The sequence below is a fragment of the Dioscorea cayenensis genome, chromosome 15 (genome assembly GCF_009730915.1).
Source record: "Dioscorea cayenensis subsp. rotundata cultivar TDr96_F1 chromosome 15, TDr96_F1_v2_PseudoChromosome.rev07_lg8_w22 25.fasta, whole genome shotgun sequence".
Lineage (NCBI taxonomy): Eukaryota > Viridiplantae > Streptophyta > Magnoliopsida > Dioscoreales > Dioscoreaceae > Dioscorea > Dioscorea cayenensis.
The window spans coordinates 1,504,929-1,523,909 of record NC_052485.1 but is presented as its reverse complement, the minus strand read 5'-3'; the positions used below and the strand labels follow the sequence as shown (position 1 = coordinate 1,523,909).

General features: G+C 36.7%; 7 protein-coding genes across 10 annotated transcripts; 3 read left to right on the top strand and 4 right to left on the bottom strand.

Moving 5' to 3' along the window:
- Nucleotides 1–235: 235 nt before the first annotated feature.
- Nucleotides 236–818, top strand: LOC120277221 (putative F-box protein At1g49610). Its single transcript, XM_039283975.1, has 2 exons — nt 236–599; nt 670–818. The coding sequence occupies exons 1-2, from the start codon at nt 236–238 to the stop codon at nt 816–818; spliced, it is 513 nt and encodes a 170-aa protein (XP_039139909.1).
- A 58-nt stretch (nt 819–876) lies between these two features.
- LOC120277102 lies at nt 877–3,320 on the top strand. Its single transcript, XM_039283850.1, has 6 exons — nt 877–1,101; nt 1,196–1,363; nt 1,460–2,349; nt 2,434–2,724; nt 2,793–2,915; nt 3,049–3,320. Exons 2-3 carry the CDS (start codon nt 1,202–1,204, stop codon nt 1,919–1,921), a joined length of 624 nt encoding a protein of 207 aa, XP_039139784.1. The 5' UTR covers nt 877–1,101; nt 1,196–1,201; the 3' UTR covers nt 1,922–2,349; nt 2,434–2,724; nt 2,793–2,915; nt 3,049–3,320.
- LOC120277220 (cysteine-rich receptor-like protein kinase 10) lies at nt 2,133–4,497 on the top strand. The gene is made up of 7 exons (XM_039283974.1): nt 2,133–2,724; nt 2,793–2,895; nt 3,049–3,184; nt 3,314–3,524; nt 3,627–3,864; nt 3,944–4,094; nt 4,171–4,497. The coding sequence occupies exons 1-7, from the start codon at nt 2,133–2,135 to the stop codon at nt 4,234–4,236; spliced, it is 1,497 nt and encodes a 498-aa protein (XP_039139908.1). The 3' UTR covers nt 4,237–4,497.
- Nucleotides 4,498–7,213: 2,716 nt separating this feature from the next.
- LOC120277096 (peroxisome biogenesis protein 22-like) lies at nt 7,214–10,897 on the bottom strand. Of its 4 annotated transcripts, XM_039283844.1 has the most exons (9): nt 10,766–10,889; nt 10,612–10,727; nt 9,465–9,701; nt 9,336–9,383; nt 8,257–8,313; nt 8,072–8,173; nt 7,830–7,895; nt 7,533–7,634; nt 7,214–7,330 (listed from the first exon to the last, which is right to left on the bottom strand). In XM_039283844.1, the coding sequence occupies exons 2-9, from the start codon at nt 10,663–10,665 to the stop codon at nt 7,217–7,219; spliced, it is 780 nt and encodes a 259-aa protein (XP_039139778.1). In that variant the 5' UTR covers nt 10,666–10,727; nt 10,766–10,889; the 3' UTR covers nt 7,214–7,216. The 4 variants fall into 4 exon arrangements, with proteins under 4 accessions (XP_039139778.1, XP_039139777.1, XP_039139775.1 ...); XM_039283843.1 differs by having other exon boundaries at nt 9,465–9,641; nt 10,612–10,897; XM_039283841.1 differs by having other exon boundaries at nt 10,612–10,894.
- A 730-nt stretch (nt 10,898–11,627) lies between these two features.
- Nucleotides 11,628–14,270, bottom strand: LOC120277101 (cyclin-U1-1-like). The gene is made up of 4 exons (XM_039283849.1): nt 14,025–14,270; nt 13,784–13,944; nt 12,125–13,102; nt 11,628–11,999 (listed from the first exon to the last, which is right to left on the bottom strand). Exons 3-4 carry the CDS (start codon nt 12,487–12,489, stop codon nt 11,720–11,722), a joined length of 645 nt encoding a protein of 214 aa, XP_039139783.1. The 5' UTR covers nt 12,490–13,102; nt 13,784–13,944; nt 14,025–14,270; the 3' UTR covers nt 11,628–11,719.
- A 378-nt stretch (nt 14,271–14,648) lies between these two features.
- Nucleotides 14,649–16,261, bottom strand: LOC120277219 (autophagy-related protein 18f-like). The gene is made up of 6 exons (XM_039283973.1): nt 16,239–16,261; nt 16,033–16,126; nt 15,694–15,950; nt 15,534–15,552; nt 14,934–15,173; nt 14,649–14,852 (listed from the first exon to the last, which is right to left on the bottom strand). The coding sequence occupies exons 1-6, from the start codon at nt 16,259–16,261 to the stop codon at nt 14,649–14,651; spliced, it is 837 nt and encodes a 278-aa protein (XP_039139907.1).
- A 32-nt stretch (nt 16,262–16,293) lies between these two features.
- On the bottom strand, nt 16,294–17,667 carry LOC120277218 (autophagy-related protein 18g-like). Its single transcript, XM_039283972.1, has 2 exons — nt 17,116–17,667; nt 16,294–16,503 (listed from the first exon to the last, which is right to left on the bottom strand). Exons 1-2 carry the CDS (start codon nt 17,317–17,319, stop codon nt 16,294–16,296), a joined length of 414 nt encoding a protein of 137 aa, XP_039139906.1. The 5' UTR covers nt 17,320–17,667.
- Between the last annotated feature and the right edge of the window lie 1,314 nt (nt 17,668–18,981).

The window sequence follows — 18,981 nt, the reverse complement described above, 5'->3', positions numbered from 1 at the left end:
CAAGATGCTTAATTCAGAAGCCAATGTGTAAGTAACATCATGCAACTTTATTAATTACTTTTGGCTAGTCTTGTCTTGTGAGAGAAGGAGAAGTTTCATCATTATATAATAATAATAATAATAAAGATGAAGCAGCGGTGGAACCAATAACAAAGAGAGAGGTTAGGATGGGAAGAAGCATTGATAGGATCAGTGACATACCAGATCCAATCCTTCAAACCATCATCTCTCTCTGATGCCTCTAAAATCAGCAATCAGGACCAGTGTCCTCTCGAGAAGATGGAGATCCCTCTGGGAGTACAACCTTCTCTCTGCCACAACTCTAGACTTTGCTGAGGACTTCTCCACAAACCAATCACCCAAAGAATTTGTCCTCTGTCTCAACCGTTACCTGCTCCAACTGCAACACACCAAGAACCTTGAAAAAGTTCAGCGTGTACTTCTCCCCTTTGATATCTTCTTTCCTGACATCCAGAGATGGATCTCCTTTGCTACAAGTAAAGGTGTCAAAGAACTCAATCTGGATCTCTCCCAAGGTTTCACTGACCCTCGTGATGGTCGTTTCCATGATGAACGCCCATTCTTTACATTGCCTGATTGTTTGTTGGATTGCAAGTCCTTGACACACTTGAGTTTGAGTCGCTGTGATTTGCACTCATCTTGTTTCAGTTTCACAAATTGGACCCAACTCCAGTCTTTGTCTCATCAAGCATGTCAGCATCTCAAAAGACAACCTTGAAAACTTACTGAATAACTGCAAGTTGCTTGAGAGCTTGAGCCTTATTAACGCTGTAGATGGCGCAGTTTTTTTAGTTTGACACTTGCTCCAGAACAGAGACTCAGTAAGCTAACTCTGGTTGATGATTGGGACGCGTTTCACCTGCAGATTTTTTTGCACCAAATTTGCAATCATTTCACTATTATGGGAAGCACTACCTTAGAAGTCACACAATCAATGTTTCATCACTTTCGGATGCATTTATCTGCCCGTTGGGGTGCAACCAGGATGATGATCAAGATTATGCCGATCAAGATTATGCCAGCTTGTTCCCTGATCTTTCTCATGTGAAGGTTCTTACTGTCAACACTGTGATTCTCAAGGTATGCTCTGTTTGTTAGCTTTTGTAAGTACTTTTTTTGTTTTGTTCTTAGATGTTATTAATTGATTGGCTGGTTCTTGTTTTCTTGTTTTCAGGATTTAATGTTAACTGCAGAACTCAGACAACTAGTTTTCCCCATTGAATTTCATAATCTGCAAGAACTACAGCTTCTTGTAGATTCAATGACAGATGAGAACCTGGATGCTGTATATGGTTTCTTTCACCTTTGCCCATGTCCTTCCATTGAGAGGCTTTTTATTCAAGTATGTATTTGTCTATGTATCATCTTTGGCCATTATTCATCTCTGTTTTCAAGGTCAACTACTAATCAAGTGATGCTTTTCTACTTGGATTTACAGATGAGAGGAAAGAAAGAAGAAGATCCTGTTCATGCAAACCATGCTATAAAGGCAATGGAAACGCCACAAGATATTGATTTCAGCCACCTGAGGGTGATCAAGATGACCAACTTCAAAGGATGGAGAAATGAGATCAGGTTGCTGAAGTTTCTTTTGGAAAAAGCTCTTTGTTTGGAGAGCTTGATTATACTGGTTGCTCCATTGGTGGAAAATGGCATGGATTTAGTATCACAAAATAAGCAGCTTTCTGAAAGCCAAAGATTAGCAATTCTTAGCGGACAAATATCTATGCTACCAAAGGCATCTTCCCAAGCTCAAATAATATTATGTGATTCCTCTCAGGATGATAAGAGAATTCAACCGGTGCATCAAGGTGTTAACCATGAGTATAACCATTCAGAGGATCGCTATGACTTAATCTCGAGTATTAGATCAGGAGTGGATATACAAGTGCTTATTTAGTGTAACAAAATTTCATATCATGAGGATTGTCATATAATTCACACTAAATGGTCCATATTGTAACATCAACATTTCTGCAGTTTGTAATGTAATTATTTTACAACAATGCAATAAGTTGCACCTTATATGGAAAGGTTGAATAACAATGGCAGGAACCAATGTGCTTTGACGTTGCAACACAGTGGCCAGAGTACCCAACCAGGTGTACGGCATGGTCCTGTGCAGTGGTGACATCAATAAGACCACTTGCCGGAGCTGCCTTGACGGTGCAAGTGAAGACATCCTCCAGTTATGCCCCAACAGCAAGGCTGCTTTCGTATGGTACGACCCCTGTTTCCTCCGTTATTCCAACCAGAACTTCGTCTCTTCCACTGTAAACTCTAATCCACCACCAGTCATGCCGGACGACCACAGCGTTAATGGGCCTGGTAAGTTTAATAAGCTTGTGCTTGAGTTGATGGATATGATAGCCAAGTATGCATCCTATAACTCATCCCGGAAATACGCCACAGGGGAGGCCAATTCCACTGTATCAAACACCAAAATATATGGCCAGGCACAGTGCACTCTGGATTTGTCAGGAGACCAGTGCTATGGATGCTTGCTTGATTCTTTCCGTATAATTCCTGGTAATCAAGATAAGCAAGGACTGAGAGTTCTTGGAGTTAGGTGCAATTTCAGGTATGATGTGAATTCATTCTATAGTGGTAGTTCCATGGTGCAGCTCCCTCCTGTTTCTCCTCTTCAATCTGATGGTACCAATTCAACCACGTCCATTCCGACGGTCACAGTGGAAAGAGAAGGTACAATAACTACAAATTTTGGTGCTTGAAGCAGAATTGCCGATAATTTTGAACATTCCTTGATGCAGGAAACAAACATAACTATGTTATAGTTCTCGCCGTTGCCATCCCTCTGGTCGTTAGTTTCATGCTAATTTGCACCATTTGCATTTGCTATTGGAAGAAAAGGAGGTTGGCAAATAAAATTCCCTGTGAGTGTAAGCAAAGAATTAAACTCTAAAAATCCAGTTTATTGTTAATGGATAACGAAAAGTACTGTTAATCAGGTTGATTCAGTCTTTCATGCATAGAACCTTTCTTTTTTTTTTCTCTATCTTTTTGTAGATGTGACAGACCCAGACCCAGATCAATCAGAAGCATAGACTCGATTCAATTTGATCTATTAACTCTTAGAAACGCAATAGCAAACTTCTCTAATGAGAATAAACTTGGAGAAGGTGGCTTTGGTGCAGTTTACAAGGCAAAGCAGCTCCAGTTTGTTTCTTTGATTTCAAAAACAATTTCATTATGTGAAAATCATCATGCTGATCTTAAAACTGATTCAAAGTCATTCAAATGTGAAAATTGGATTTATCCACTTAATCCACAGGGCACATTGCTTGATGGCAGAGAAATAGCAGTCAAAAGGCTTTCAAGTGGTTCAGCACAAGGAATAAGAGAGCTGAAAAGTGAATTACTGTTGGTTGCAAAGCTTCAACACAGAAACCTTGTGCAGCTTTTGGGAGTTTGCCTGGAAAAACAAGAGAAAATGCTTATCTATGAATATCTTCCTAACAGAAGCCTGGACACCATTCTGTTTGGTACTTGCTTCTCTTCTTTTTCTGCTTTCTTATATTCAACTATAAATCTTTGGGGGCATTTTGTAGTTGTATAATTCTTTGAGGATTGAGTTTATGAAACAGATTCTAGCAACCATGAGCAACTAGACTGGGGAAGACGGTACAAGATCATCAATGGAATCGCCCGTGGATTGCTATATCTGCATGAAGATTCTCAGCTAAAGGTTATACATCGGGATATTAAAGTGAGCAATATACTGTTGGATGAGGACATGAATCCAAAAATTGCAGACTTTGGTTTGGCCAGGCTCATTGGTTGTGATCAAACTAGGGAAACTACAAAACAAGTTGCTGGAACATTGTAAGTAGAAACTCAAAGCTCTAAAAGGATCAAATAAGAAGCTCACTCTAAGCAGTCACTTAATTTCAATGGTTTGCAGTGGATACATTGCTCCAGAGTATGCAATGCGTGGTCAGTATTCATCAAAGTCAGATATATTCAGTTTTGGTGTTTTAGTTTTGGAGATTCTGACTGGAAAAAAGAACAGCAATTTTCTTAAGACTGAAGAAGCAAACAACCTGCTAAGCTATGTAAGTATGATGGCAAATTAACTTCATCGAATCTCATCACATTGTAATTATTAAATGTTCAAATGTTTTTTAACAGACATGGCAGAGAAACAATCTCAGAGATACTAGACCCATCTCTGGGGGATCACTGGTCAAGAAATGAGGCATTGAGATGTATTCAGATTGGTTTATTATGTGTTCAAGAAGATCCAGCAAGCAGGCCCAGCATGTCAGTGGTGGTTCTCATGCTGAACAATCACTGTGTGTCCCTTCAAACTCCTTCAAAGCCTGGGAGTTGTGAATAGTGATTGTGTACGAGTGGTTCCAGCGCCACGTGAGCGCGGCCCCGTCCCCACTTATTCCACCGAGGCTTGTGCACGCCCCTGGGGTCTCTAATGGGTTTGCCCCGCTCTTCTTCCTCAAAGCCTGCATTTTGTGCAGGACCAAGTGTTGGTATGGAATCAAATGAGTTCGCAATGACTTCCAATGATGTTACTCTGTCAGCAATGGAACCCAGATAGATGTTGCTGCTGGACAGTTTATTAATTTATTACTGGGCCCATAGCCTGTACTATGTATTTCTAATGTTGTTGTTTATCATTAAGTCAATTATTATTTAATTGGAACTACAGATTTAATATAAAACAGTTTCAAGATAACAATATCATAAATTTACTGGGCCCATAGCCTGTACTATGTATTTCTAATGTTGTTGTTGTTGTTTATCAACACCAAATGGAAACATAAATTTACAACAAGCAACATTATTTTTAAGAATGTTATTGTTAGCGATTATAATATATATATATGGCTAAACATCATCTGCGGACGTTCGTAGGCGTCGTAGATGACTGACTAGATACTTTTAATAGAGTTGGGACGATCGTGATCGATTCGGGCCATCTCTGTCAAGATTGATTGGATGGTTACGATTAAAAGCACCATGACATCCCACTTTTTATCGCTCTTATAAATAATGCACAGCGATTACATCGCTATATAGAGCGATGTGCAGCTGGATTGAAATCCAACGGCCCAAAAAAAATAGCAAAAGTTGGCTAAATAAAAACAAAAATAATGACACACTAAAATAAAATGATTGAGAGTTTACGTCACGTCATGATTAGCATGATTAGTCCTTATGCGAAGGCAGATTCTCAAAAAAACTAAGGGTTTTTGTTTTTGTTGATTGAGTCTTGTCTAGCTTGGAATTTTTTTGATTTTTGAAGTTGTAGATACGTAAGAAATAAACATGCGAATGATTTTTGATTATAATGGTTATTGGCAGTAGAGTTAGTTGTTTTTTTTTTTTCGAAAAATGTGTGATTAAACAGTAAAACAAAATGTTACATTGTGATGAATTTTAAATTTTTAAATATTCAGCCTTAAACATTTTTAAAATGTTACATTGAAGATCGTTTCCTCAATGTTCCTACTGTTTAACATTGTTTATAACTTCTAGTACTCATTAGGCCTTTCTTTAAGTGCATAAGCAATTGAAATTAGGATATATATATATATATATATATGTATGCATTATAATTGCTTTTTGAATCCACAAGAAGCTAACATTATATTATGAAAGAAGAAAACAATAATGAGCTTGATTAATAATAGCCACTAAGAAAGTAAGAACAGCCAAATGAAGCTGTCATTCATCTTTATAATATAAACTTTCTCCCAAGCAGATATTAATTAAGAGAGAAATGAAGCTTCTTTGATACACAGTTGTGCCAACCAACTGCTCTATATTTTTTAAGGAATTAATAGGACGGTGGATCTAGTTGGCTGACACAATAACTGCACATGTGATTATTATTCAAATAATATCATCAAGGATATACATGAAGAAATCTAGTACCAAAATGTACGTCAATATCCACTCCGCAAGCACTTAATCAGCATTATCCTTTCCTATGTTTTGAAGGATCTGGGCATTTATAAAGCATAGAACGCCTCATTAAATAGTCAATATAATATATTCATGTCATTCTTAACAGTTATCAGTGTGTGTGTCAGTGTGTGTGCGAGCGTCCTAAATAGCAACCGTTACCATCTCCACCTGCAAAACATCAAGAACCACCAAGAGTTCAGTGTGTACTTCTTTCCCTATAGTCTCTTCCCTGAAATCTATATGAGAACCTTGAGAAGTTGTATTTGTTTTTTGTATAAAATAAAATAAAATGTGTTTGTTCTGTGTGCAATCTTTTGGTCGTTATTTGTGCCTGCTATCAAGCATTGACTACAAATTAAGTGATGATTTCTTACTTGGATTTACATATACGAGGCAGTAAAAAAGGATATCTTCTTCATGTAGACCATGCTATAAATGCAATGCAATTGCAACATATTGATTTAAGCCATTTGAAGGTGACCTACCAAACAAGAAGATGGCATAGATTTAGTATCACAAAACAAGAAACCTTCTGGAAGGATACAAGTGCAGATTAGGCATGCTCTCAAGCTCATATCTTATTATGTGAGTCCTCCGAGGATGATAAGATTTCGACCAATGCATGCAAGTGTTAACCATGAGGATAACCATACAAAGGGTCCTAAAAATCACCAGTTATAGGAGAGGTCATTTAGAAGACTGGAAGTGAGTACTTGTTATTACCGCTTCATATGGAATGATTTCATAAGCTTTGTACCCTGTTCAAATTTGCAAAAGAGACTATAAATTTCACAAGGGTTGTCATATGATTCACATAGAATGATCCATATTGTAGCGTCACAAACATCTCACCAGATTGTAATGTAATTTTACAAGACACTAAGCCAGAAGTCCAGAAAAAAGCACTGAAAAAAAAATTCCACATAGCCATGACCTCAATCTAGTAAATATAAATGGAAGCAGAGAACCATAAAGCATGAGGTTGAATAACAATAGCAGGAACCAATGTGCTGAAAGAAAATTATCAAATGGTTCATTATCTGCAAAACCAAAATGGTAGTGAAAATTATAGCAGAAAGCATGGCCTAGTAACGCAGTTATACTGGGTATTTCAAAGCATGCAACATCTAATTAAACAGTTAATATATTCATGTCATAGTTAGCAGAAATTAGTGACTCCACATTACCTACAGTTTCAGGACATATGGAAGGTTTTTGTATGCATGAACTTCATCAAAGTGCTTACCCATTAGCAATGATCAGGGACTCCAATGAACCGCTCCAAGCTTGTGGAACAGAAGACATTGGAAGCTGGCAGGTCAGGTCTGGTTAGTGAAATGTGCAATTGATATTTGATGAACCTCTGAAGACAAGAAAAACAGGACTATATCATTGAGCTTTAAAGTGTTATAATATGAACTTCAGTAACTTTATATATACACATTGATGTTTGGATTAAAAGAAGATGTTTGTTGTAAGCATACTAAAGTCACAAGAATATGTTTATTAGGGAATGCAATCCTTGTATATACAAGAGCGTGTTGAGGTATAAAAGTACAACTTACAGCCAATTGAGAAACTATTTCAAAATCTGTATCGATGTGCCAATCTGGCTCGAGTTGCCTAACGAAAGACACACGCCCATTCTCTGTGCTACAAAAGAGAACCTGCCATTGGATAAGTAGATTTCATAGAATAAGAATATATCATTGTGGGTATAACAAACTTTTTAAGAATATATATACATAGATGAAAACAGATGCATGGAGGAAATACTCACTTCCAAATAATGACATAGCACATAGATTAATCTACTAATTATTTCATTTCAAGATCAAGAGATAAGTGTGTGGAAAAATCACCTTATCACTTACGAAACTACCAGATGTGAAAATTCCAGCATCTTTCAAAGCTGATATGACCTTTTCCTGCAAAAGTAAAGAAAAGCAACTTATGTCCCTTGCCATTTATTGAAAGAGCAGAAAACAGGGTAAACTTTAAGTATATGAATTCTAGAAAGCAATTTACAATCAAAATCATACATTTTTAACTTTCAGAAGATGAATCATGATAAGTATAATTGAAGAAAACAATTGTCACATACCTCACTTTCATCATCTAAAATTCTTTCCATAAGATAAAGATCACAACATTTTGTCATCTCCAACAGGATCTCAAGCACAGATGATTTCACAGTGACACTTTTCTGTCCATTTTAAATCACAATATCATCAACCAATTACTCTTGATAGGCTCCATTGCAAAACCAAATTATCACCACTCGCAAACCTGGAGATCATCCGGATTGGTCTCCTCCAGGACAATACCAAGCAAGCGGCATGTGACCTGTCATAGCATAACAATATGCTGAAACAAGAGTGATATGAATAAGAAGAATATAATCATTTAAAATCCTAGTTCAGTGTGTTCCAAGTCCAGTATGCTAGGTAAATAATATAAATATCACGGTACAGTGTCTTTCGGTGAATTATAATCAAAGGACAGCACTGTGCACACCAAAGCCATCAGAGGAAATTAAGCTTCGCAACAATCACAAACAAAAGAAAATCATACTACTTGCTACAGATCATGTTTGAAGGAGAAGAATGGAACTCAAACTATATCATGCAGGATCAAGATCACACATTTCCTGATAGCAGTTTTCTACAATATTGTGCAGCGACACAATCTCAATACTTTACAGTTTCTTCAGGGATTTACACAAAGATGCTCAGGCTGGAATCAGGTTCAAACTTTGATAAAGGCAGCTAAATCACAACGCATTCGCCCTCAGAAAATGGTGGCAAATCAGGACATTATGGATTGCCTAGCAGCAAAAGCTCTGAAGAAACTGGATGCTACCAAGAAACAATAACCTGGAAAAACATTATTATCATATCAATACAGCATTGAAACTTTCACCGTCACTAGTGGTGAGCATAAGTCCTCAAGATGGTCACACTCAAATAAATTTGAAAACACCTCCGAAGAAGGTCTATATATGCAACTAGAGTTCAAGCAGATTGAGAGTACTTATATATGAATGCTAAGTTTCCACTTGTCAGTGTTATTTGTCATTCCACATATGGCATTACAAACGTAAAACACCAAATAAAACAGCTCATCCAGTAAAATAGGAAGATTTTTGTGTTACTGCTTTGCCCCATAAAGGATAAGTCCAAGTCATAGTACAGGATCTTTCTGTAACCTATTCAATTTGAGACTATTTACTTCATCCTTTGTACACAATCATAAACCCAATCAAAATTGAAACTAGAGTATCACAGTTTTTAGTTCATGAGTAAACAAAGGTTGATGGCCTTCACCAAGGAGAGGAGAAAAAGCTAGCTAGGGAGAAACCAAACTACCTTCCGGCCTTCAAAAAACTTTTGCTGAACAAGTTGTGGAATGGTCAGCTGGAGAATGAAAAAAAACTGTCAAAAACTAAAATTCACTTGAGCCTTCTGTATTTCAGAATGAATAACAAAAGAGAATACGCTTGCTGCCTGAAAGAAATCATCAACAACATCATGCGCTCTTGAACCACCAGAAGAGGAGAAAGCTTCAAGGCCCTGAACCATTGTGCTTGGGTGTGAACTAGCATCAGAAAGAGCATGAAACTGTTCAGGCGCTTGCCGCTGCCTTCTTCTATGTTGCCTGGGAGCTTTCAAAAACTTCCAAGCAAACACAATTGAACAAGTAAGGACAACAACAGTGGCAATTGAATGAAGTCTCTGGCACAATGAAAAAACAGAAAATAGTAATGGTCATGATACATTCATCACAGCATCAATAATTTCATGAACACAAGATAGCAGCATAAAAATAACTAAAAGTTAGTTTTTGATTTACTCGGATGCAGATTGCGGAACAATGAAAAACAGAAAATAGTAATGGTCATGATACATTCATCACAGCATCAATAATTTCATGAACACAAGATAGCAGCATAAAATAACTAAAAGTTAGTTTTTGATTTACTCGGATGCAGATTGCGGAACAATGAAAAACAGAAAATAGTAATGGCCATGATACATTCATCACAGCATCAATAATTTCATGAACACAAGATAAAAAAAAAAAGCAGCATAAAATAACTAAAAGTTAGTTTTGATTTACTCGGATGCAGATTGCGGAACAATGAAAAAACAGAAAATAGTAATGGTCATGATACATTCATCACAGCATCAATAATTTCATGAACACAAGATAGCAGCATAAAATAACTAAAAAGTTAGTTTTGATTTACTCGGATGCAGATTGCGGATTGATGCACGAAGAATATAGTCACTAAAGCAAGTTCAAAGCACAGTGCGAAAGTATGAACGAAATCAAAACACATCCGATTAATAGCAACCCATTGGAGTTTCTAAATTAAAAACAGAAATGAAAAAAAAAAAAACCAATTTCATCTACATCAAAATCAGACCTTTTAGCGATAAAAACAAAAATAAAAAATAAAATAAAATAAACACACGCATCAACTGATTCTTTCACATTCAACAAAATCAAGAAAGAAAACTAACTGAAAGAAGTGTGCGCATACATCTCATCCGAGACACTTACTAAACCAAAGAAGAAACATGACTTGTTGGCAAAAGTTCGATTTTTTAAAGCTGGAACGCTGATCGGAAAGAAAAAAACCTGGCGATCCACAGGGAAAGGAAGACGGGCAGAGAACCCAGCGATGGATTCCATGAAGCGCTGCAACAGATCTGCGAGCTCGTCGCGAGAGGAGTCAGAGGAGGAGGAAGAAGGCGGCGACGCCATTGGAGAGGTACCGGCGCAGCAGCCGACGTCTCAGAGAAGGCCAAGAACCTTGGGATCCGCCATGGAGCTTGAATCTTAGCTCGCAAACTGTCGTACTGAAATCACCATCGCTTTGAGATTCGGAAACAAGAGACAGAATGTTGGCAGAAGACATCCCAAGTTCCCATATTTATTTTTGTTATAAACACAGAAGCTTTCATATTTATTATTGCTATAAATACTTTGGAAGCACAATTTCAAATTGATTCTGTTTTTTAAAGTAATAATTTCACACATATATTACTTTTTATTTTTTTCAGTGTTGTAGAAGTCAAATAAAAAATGGATAAGCATGAAATTTATTAAAAAGAAGCGAGACATGAAGAAAGCAAGCTGAAAAGAAAGGACAACGAAACAAGAAACAAAGTAGGAAGCTAGCTTTATCACTCATTAGGGGATGAGAAAAAGCAGAATCTGAAAAGAAATTAAAAAGGTGGAAGAAAGAGTTGGAAGTCATTTGTTTCGAACCCCTTACTAAAAATAATTTTTTTAATAAAATAAATCCTAACAATATTAAAAGAAAAACCAAAAGTAAAAAAACACTAAAATAAAGTACTGGACATAAACAAAAGACCAATAGAGTAACAAGACAAATAAATAAAAATCCACTAGAGTAACATACTAAATAAATAATAATAATTATTATTATAACTAATTTTTTTTACAAAATTAAGATATTCTCAACTTATGTTCCTTGCTATATATGTACTTGTTCCTTTTATTTGACTAAATTATAATTTATCTAATTTTATTAAATATATATATATATATATATAGCGTGTATGATTGGAAAAATTTTAGATAAAGCGAGAAACAAGCAATTCACCATCTAGTATTTTAAGAAAACTAAAATAACTTCAAATAAGCTGTATTTCTTCATCTATTACTCAAGGTTTAGAAACAGAAAACCTGTAACTATAAACAACTCCGAAGACTGACAACATTAACCCAAGGACTTCCGCGGAGGAGATGGAAAGCTCTTTGTCTTGTCATTCTCTGGAGTCTCAATCTCAACATTCAGAGAATCAATGATAGTTCTCTCAATCTTCTGGCTTGCTCCACTCCAGGCCATCTCCTTCTCCAGGTGAAAGCAATAACTCTCAAACACACGAGAGCTCACCATCACCCCAAAGTCCAACAGTGACAGTAGTTCCAGCTCCATTCTGTTCAGCTCTGCATTGCTCACACCTCCAACTCTTGCAAAGAATGAATTATTGTAATGCCTGTTATCTCAAACACTTAATTAGTTGCCTTTCATATTTAATATATCATTCTCATCTGCTTTACTTCAATACAAATCAGGCTCTTATTAATCAGTACACAAAAGAGAAACTATGAAGAGGCTTACACATCATCAAGGACCTTGGAAGCAACCATGACGCTGGTGAGGACGACACGGTGGACATTAAGCGAAACAACCAGAGAACCAGGATCTTTATGAACCATGCGGTCGACGTAAATGAAGCCAACCACGAAGCACGATGGGCTGCAAGATGTGTACCTGTAAATCCTTTCAAGATAAGTTGCGATGCTGATGCTCGGCGCCCGTGCACCACGGAACGCCGCCAGCCCACGCCGCTTTCCCTCTGGCTCTGGCCCCAGTTTTGGCTCCTCTCCGTCAATGAAGAGCTTCTCGTTCCGCACCACCAGGCGCTGCAATGCCCCTGCCATCGCCTCCAGCGCCAGCGGCGCCTTGGGCTCTGCTTCCCCCATTCACACTGGCGTGGTGCAAGCGAGAGCCACATATCTCATGGTTTGGAGTTAACTGAGGACGAGAATGGCTGAATGGAAGTGGATAATGCTGATGTGGCAACCTCAAAGCCTTGAAACAATAATTCAACACTAAAACAATCATTATTTACAAATTAATGGAGATTTTATTGGTGGCATGACTCCTCCCTTTGAAGTCAATTCCACCACTTTATATATATATATATATATATACATGAATGTAAACAATGCTGGTTGAGGTTAATCAATCTCGTTATCATTGTAATTGTCAAAATGAAACTCCATCGTAACACTATCCATTGTGTTTGTTCTCTGGAGCACGGCCTCGGTTTTGGCCTCCTGCTTCATGCCTTCATGATTATTTGAGTACTGATGGATGGTGTTATTTACATTGTTCTCATTGGTTTCAGCTGGAAGTTGAAAATTACCAACACAATTCTGTTGGAATCCCCCAGGAAGCTCAGTCACAGCAGCAGTTTCTGGCACGCAATTCAAAGAACTATAAAAGCTTCTAAGAGAAGGCTTCATTTCTTCTGATAAGAACGACTCATTGCTTAGCAATGATGCACTTGTATCATTATCCGAAGCATGGGACCTAGGCCAAGAAATATATTTTAACCAATAAAATCATGGCCGATCTTATATCAACTGAAATCAAGCATTAACCAAAGAAACATGAAATGAACAATTGCTTTCAATAGTTGCCAACGACCTTTGGGTCTATTGGTACACGGGTCGCCGAAAGAGCTCTCACCGAGTGGTGAGAGTTCGATTCTCGGCTGAGGGCACATTTCTTGGAGTTGTGAATAGTGGTTGTGTATGGGTGGTTCCAGCGCCCACGTGAGCGCGGCCCCATCCCCATTTATTCACGAGGCATCATGCGTCGCACGGTGTCTTTGAGTGGGTTCGCCCGCTCCTCTTTCCCAAAAAACAATTGCTTTCAATAGTTCAACTGGTTCATCAAGTCACTATTCAACCTTAAGGGAAAATTGAGGTCTAACAAGCATATATGCAAATTTTTTTTTTTAAAAAAAAAAACGTTTTAGACCCAAATTATAGGTCAGTTGAACTAGTTCCAATCCTAACATTTATCTAAATGAAAGGGTAATATCCATCAAAATGAAGGTGTGTTCAAATAATTCATCAATGTTGATGAGAATTCAGTTTTAAAATTTGTTCTACTTTTACTTCTAACATGCAGAAGGCATAATTAAATCCACTTATTTTCATCTATGACAAGAAAGGAGAAACATAAATGCAAACACTGAAAGCACACCTTGATTGTGGAAATTGTGGCATTTGGTGACCATGGAATAACGGCACAAGAACTTTCGACCTGAATTCAATCCTGTGTGTTGAGATCTTCTCTATCTTAATTCCATCACATGAATCACCATCCAGGCTTAAGTTTTCATCGATCATAACTTCAAAACATACCTAGAATGATATTCAGTGAGTAAATGTTCAAATTCAATCAACGTTAAGAAAGTATTCCTCAAATTTAACAGATTAAGTACCTTAGGCTCAGACTTCGCCCATAATGGTTGAGAAGCTGAATGTGTCAAAAACTCAGCCTCAGAAATATATGAGCGATGATTTCTCTCAGTACCAAGCTTTGCTTTCATATCTGGAAAACTACCAGCAGGGCTAGTTCCTTTTCCGAGCCCTGTCTGAAAAGGACAAGTGTTTTTTCCATTAACTTGCTCACAATAAGCATAAAAATCATCTCCCTCATTTCTTCCGTTTCGTGCATGGCAAATATCCCATTTTCAGGGATGCTTCAACAACAAACTTTTTTTGTTGCTTTCTTGCACTGACACAAGAGAAGCTGTACTTATTCCAGACAAATCAAGGCCGGAATCCTCCCTGCTCAACTCATGCAAGGCATACTGTATGATAGATCCAACTGGAGAGAAAACAAGTAAATAATACTCTGTTTTCAATTCATTGATATGTGTGTAGTGGCCAAAGCTCTTGCGATTGTGGAAGATTGAAGCCATTGGCCCAGAAAGAGAGCAACCCTCCCAGTAGCTGCTGCAGCAGCTCCAGTAACTGCATTTTTCCAATCATTAACTCCATTCCTTAGTCTACTCACAGCTGACAATGTTACTGGGAATCCAGAAGGGCGAAGGCCTTGTTGATCAACTCTTGAGCGAGCATGAGCTATTTGGGCAATCCACTGACACCTTATATATCAGGTCCGATCTATAGCTGTTAGCAGTATCCTTCATATCATTTAAGTGGAGATTTGCATAATGAGGTATTGCAAACAAATGACCTGTTCCTCTTGAAGAGTTGACCATTATCCACTTGTTATCATTGCTGAAACTGATGCATTGAATAATCTGAAAACCATGACAGATGAATGCTAGATCAACAAAGGAAAAACTTGCAAATTAAAACAAAATGTAGACAGGTAAATCTACCGCATTTGTGATGCCACGTTGCAACCTGTACAGATGCGTGCAAGTCCCTACTGGATCAGATCCAAATGAACGTCCACTTGGACATGGGACTATTATATGAAAAACATTGATGTTGTGACCACGAATGGAAGCTGTCACTAACAAAGTCCCTGTAGGATCAAAGCACAATGCAGAAATAGGACTTTCATGTGCTCTAAACTGCACTATCACAGACTTAGATACCACATCACGAACTATAACCTGCAGATAACAATCAAAAGAAAAATTTTCAGTAAACAAATAATAATAAAAAATTATACCAAAAGAACACGTCTTTTTTCTCATGTGTTCAGCAAATAAAACTGCGACTTTGAAGAATCTTAGTATATGATACAGTACGACAAAGAAAAGAAAACAACGGTTCCATTGTCCTTTCAAGAACCATGAATTACAATATAAACTGCCAAAAAAAAAAAACACGACAACAACAAAAGGTAAAAAGGAAAAAAATACATTAACTATCAAAACAAAATATCTGGTACTTGATAGCTAAAGCTGCCAACAGACAAAAATACAAGCATTGACTATATCAGATAGAAGACCAAATGTGTAACTTCATACCGTTCCAATATTTTTTCTCCTGCAGGTAATTGCCTATTAATCAGACCATTTGTTTTCAAAGCTGAATTTCCATGCTTCAAAGAAATATTTCCATCAGGCAGAAGCTCAGTGTAATACTTGGAGAGTTTCTTATATCCCTTATCCCCAAGCGTCATTATACCAGCAGCAAGTTGTCTTGTTGATTCTTTGGCAAAGTTGGCCATCTGGTTCCCCATTTGGCAGAGATGTTGGCAAACCTGTAACAAGAGTCATCTGATGTGGGATGGCACGAACAATGCTTGAAACAACAACTGGATCTCCACAGTAAGCCAACCATCTTGAGCCCAAAGCAAGTGGCCCATAGCTGATACTTGAAACTATAGGATGGGTGCATACAATATATTCTCTCTCCAAAGTTGCAGAATGAAAACAGTATATCTGCAAAATTGAACAAAGACTTAGTCTAGTCATATGAAAATTTCATTTTTGTTGAGGGAAGATAATAGGACAAAAACATTACCTGGGAAGCCAGAGAAACAGCTACAATCAGAGGGCTACACCTTATAGTATAAATTGCTGACTGAAACTTCAGGAGATGTGCATACTCATGGGTCCTAAAAAGAATAAAAAAACAAACAAATGTCTGACCTAAGTTCTCATTCCCAAGCTCCAGGTGACTGTCCATACTTCCATTACATGGAGATCCCAAGGCATCAATACTGTTACAACTTCCAGAAAAAAAGAGCCATCTCCAACAACAGCTACCAAAGGGGCCTTGAATCTAAAAACTTATCTCCACACCTCCTTGATGGGGCTGGATTTTTTTAGCATTTGCATGAAAAGAAACAAATCCCTCATACTTGGATACTAGTTGCCGCACATCATCAGCCTCTTCAACATCCCAGACCTGGAAGCCAGATCGATAACCCAACAAAAGGACTTCCCGAAGGACACCTTCATATTCTAGCTTGTCAAATCCAGCCCAGTGCACCTTTTTTAGTGCAAAGCAGTAGTTAGTAATGGAAAGTGAGGAAATTAAATGGTGAGCTAATACAAACCGCACAAGCAAATGCTGGGAGAACTATTATACCCAAGGATGTAAGATGAATTCATAATCCCAGTGACTAGTAACACCAATTCCCAGTCAGGAGGTTCAGAACAAAAATTAACCTTTCTTCTAACAAATTAGACCTAGAGTTCTGATAACAAATAGAGAATTTAATTTACATAATTGACAGTCATGTAGAAGGAACAACATTTAAAATTCTCGTAGACATGGCAGAGGTCAAGTATCTAAACAGAGAGACAATGTGGAACATAGCAATGGCCAAGTATCTAAGCATGCAACACAAGCCAAGAAAAGGAGGATACTAAAAGAGTCAATGCATCAAAAGATTTGATAGAAAATCTACAATTAATACATCACCAAACTTCTCAAAATCACTATCTAAAATTCGCTTACTATTAATTTTAATAAACAATCAAATTCAAAATTCAACTCTTAGCCAATTAATAAGAAAGAAACCATAAAAAGTCTTCAGTTACAAAAGTGAAGCAAAAAATTTTACAAAAAATAAAAAATAATAATAATTCTGTATGTTACCTGATCACGTCTGGAATCATTACCATCGCCAACAATCGAAGAAGCTACTGAAGCCCCCGCCGATCGAACAGTGGAAGCAACAGTAGATGCACCCGAAGATACGAACCTCAAATAGCTCGAAAAATTACAACGAGAAAAGAATCCATTACCCTTGCCACTTCTCGACACGGCGCCCTGCGGCTTCTGGACACTACGGTTGCTCATCCCAAACTCCGAAAACCTCCTCAAAATCCAATAAACAAGGGATCTTCCTCTTCGTCCACAATCCGATGATAACTATCGACCATAATCCCTGGCTGGCTGTTTCTCTTGGGACAAAGACTCAAAGAAACAGCCCCTGCCACATCTTCAGGCCACCAAACTCAGCATGCTTACAAAACCCTAGAAAGGATACCAAACAGTGAAAAGGCCCCAACTTTTTCCCTCTATGAGTAGGATTTCGATCAAAGATCGAAGCTTTTCATAGTGGTTGAATTGAAATCAACGAAATTTAGCGGGAATTTTGGGGGAAATTAGCGTTTTAAACAGAGAAGAAAGATATAGAAAGCAGGGCTCGTCATTGGCTAACAAAGTCAAAGATAAACCCAAGCAAGGGTTTTTCCCGATCATTGATAAGTTTCGACCGCGTGACAACGCCGTGCTTATCCAGTTCCAGCGGTGATTTTAAGGATGTATATAAATACATATACTACCTTTTTTAAAAAAAATTCCTTTCGAATCCCATTAAAAAAAAAAAAATCATTTGAAATATTCATTTTTAGAAAATTGAGAATTAAACTTAAAAAATAGGATTTTTAGGGAAAAAAATATTTTTACATATATAATGGACTTTAATCAATTGATATAGAAAGGGTATATATATATAGAGTGATTACCATTTATAAAATAAATTTATATTAGTAATATATTTTTCTTTATATTATTATAACAATTATATACCCAAAAAAATATTTAAGGGAAAAAAATTTCAAGACATTTCAGTGAGGCAGATTTTCAATATTTTTATAAAATAATTTAATAAATAAAACATTAGCCATTAATTATTAATTACTATATATGCTATATATATATATATATATATAATCTCAACATGTTTTTAGGAGGTATATGAAATATGAAACTTTTTGAAGGTATATGTCTAATTTTATAATTTTTTTTTTCCAAGCACCAGTTTTAATAAATTAAACTGTGAGAATATCTTTATCTATATATTTTTCCGTTGAAACAAAACACTGAGTTAAAATTACAACTAGGTTATTTATTTTGTGATAGACTATATATTTATTACGATTTAAATAAACTAAAGAGTAAGTTAATAATTACTTTTTTATTTTTAAAAATGTAAATTACAAATTTTTATATTTACTTAAAAAAATTAAAATTACATATTTGATTTTTTTTTAAGAAAACTAACTAGGTTATTTTTCTTATAGTGATCGAGTTCTAGAGATCCTCAACTAATTTTTTTTCTTTGATAAAGGTGACAAACACTTTTTAATATCTCTATCGCATGTGAGTTATTACCTTGAAGACGTCTGTAAATTTTATAAAACCTCAACTTCTATATAAATATTTTATAGATGAACAAAATTTTCTTTTCATTTTTTTATAAAAATAAATAAACCATTAGAATATATCTTACCAACTCACTTGAAATTTCTTCCACCGACAATTTCAATTCCAGACGGATATAATTTCAAGGTGAATGGACTTTAATTCCAAGCATTTACTCTGACAAATTTTATTCTCAAGATCCATCCCCTCAGAACATTCCATTAGATGATCCCTCTGATGAAGAACTTCTTGATTGGGGAAAAGATGAGGATCTCCTAGAGGACGAAATTGCAGACTATGACCATTTTCTAG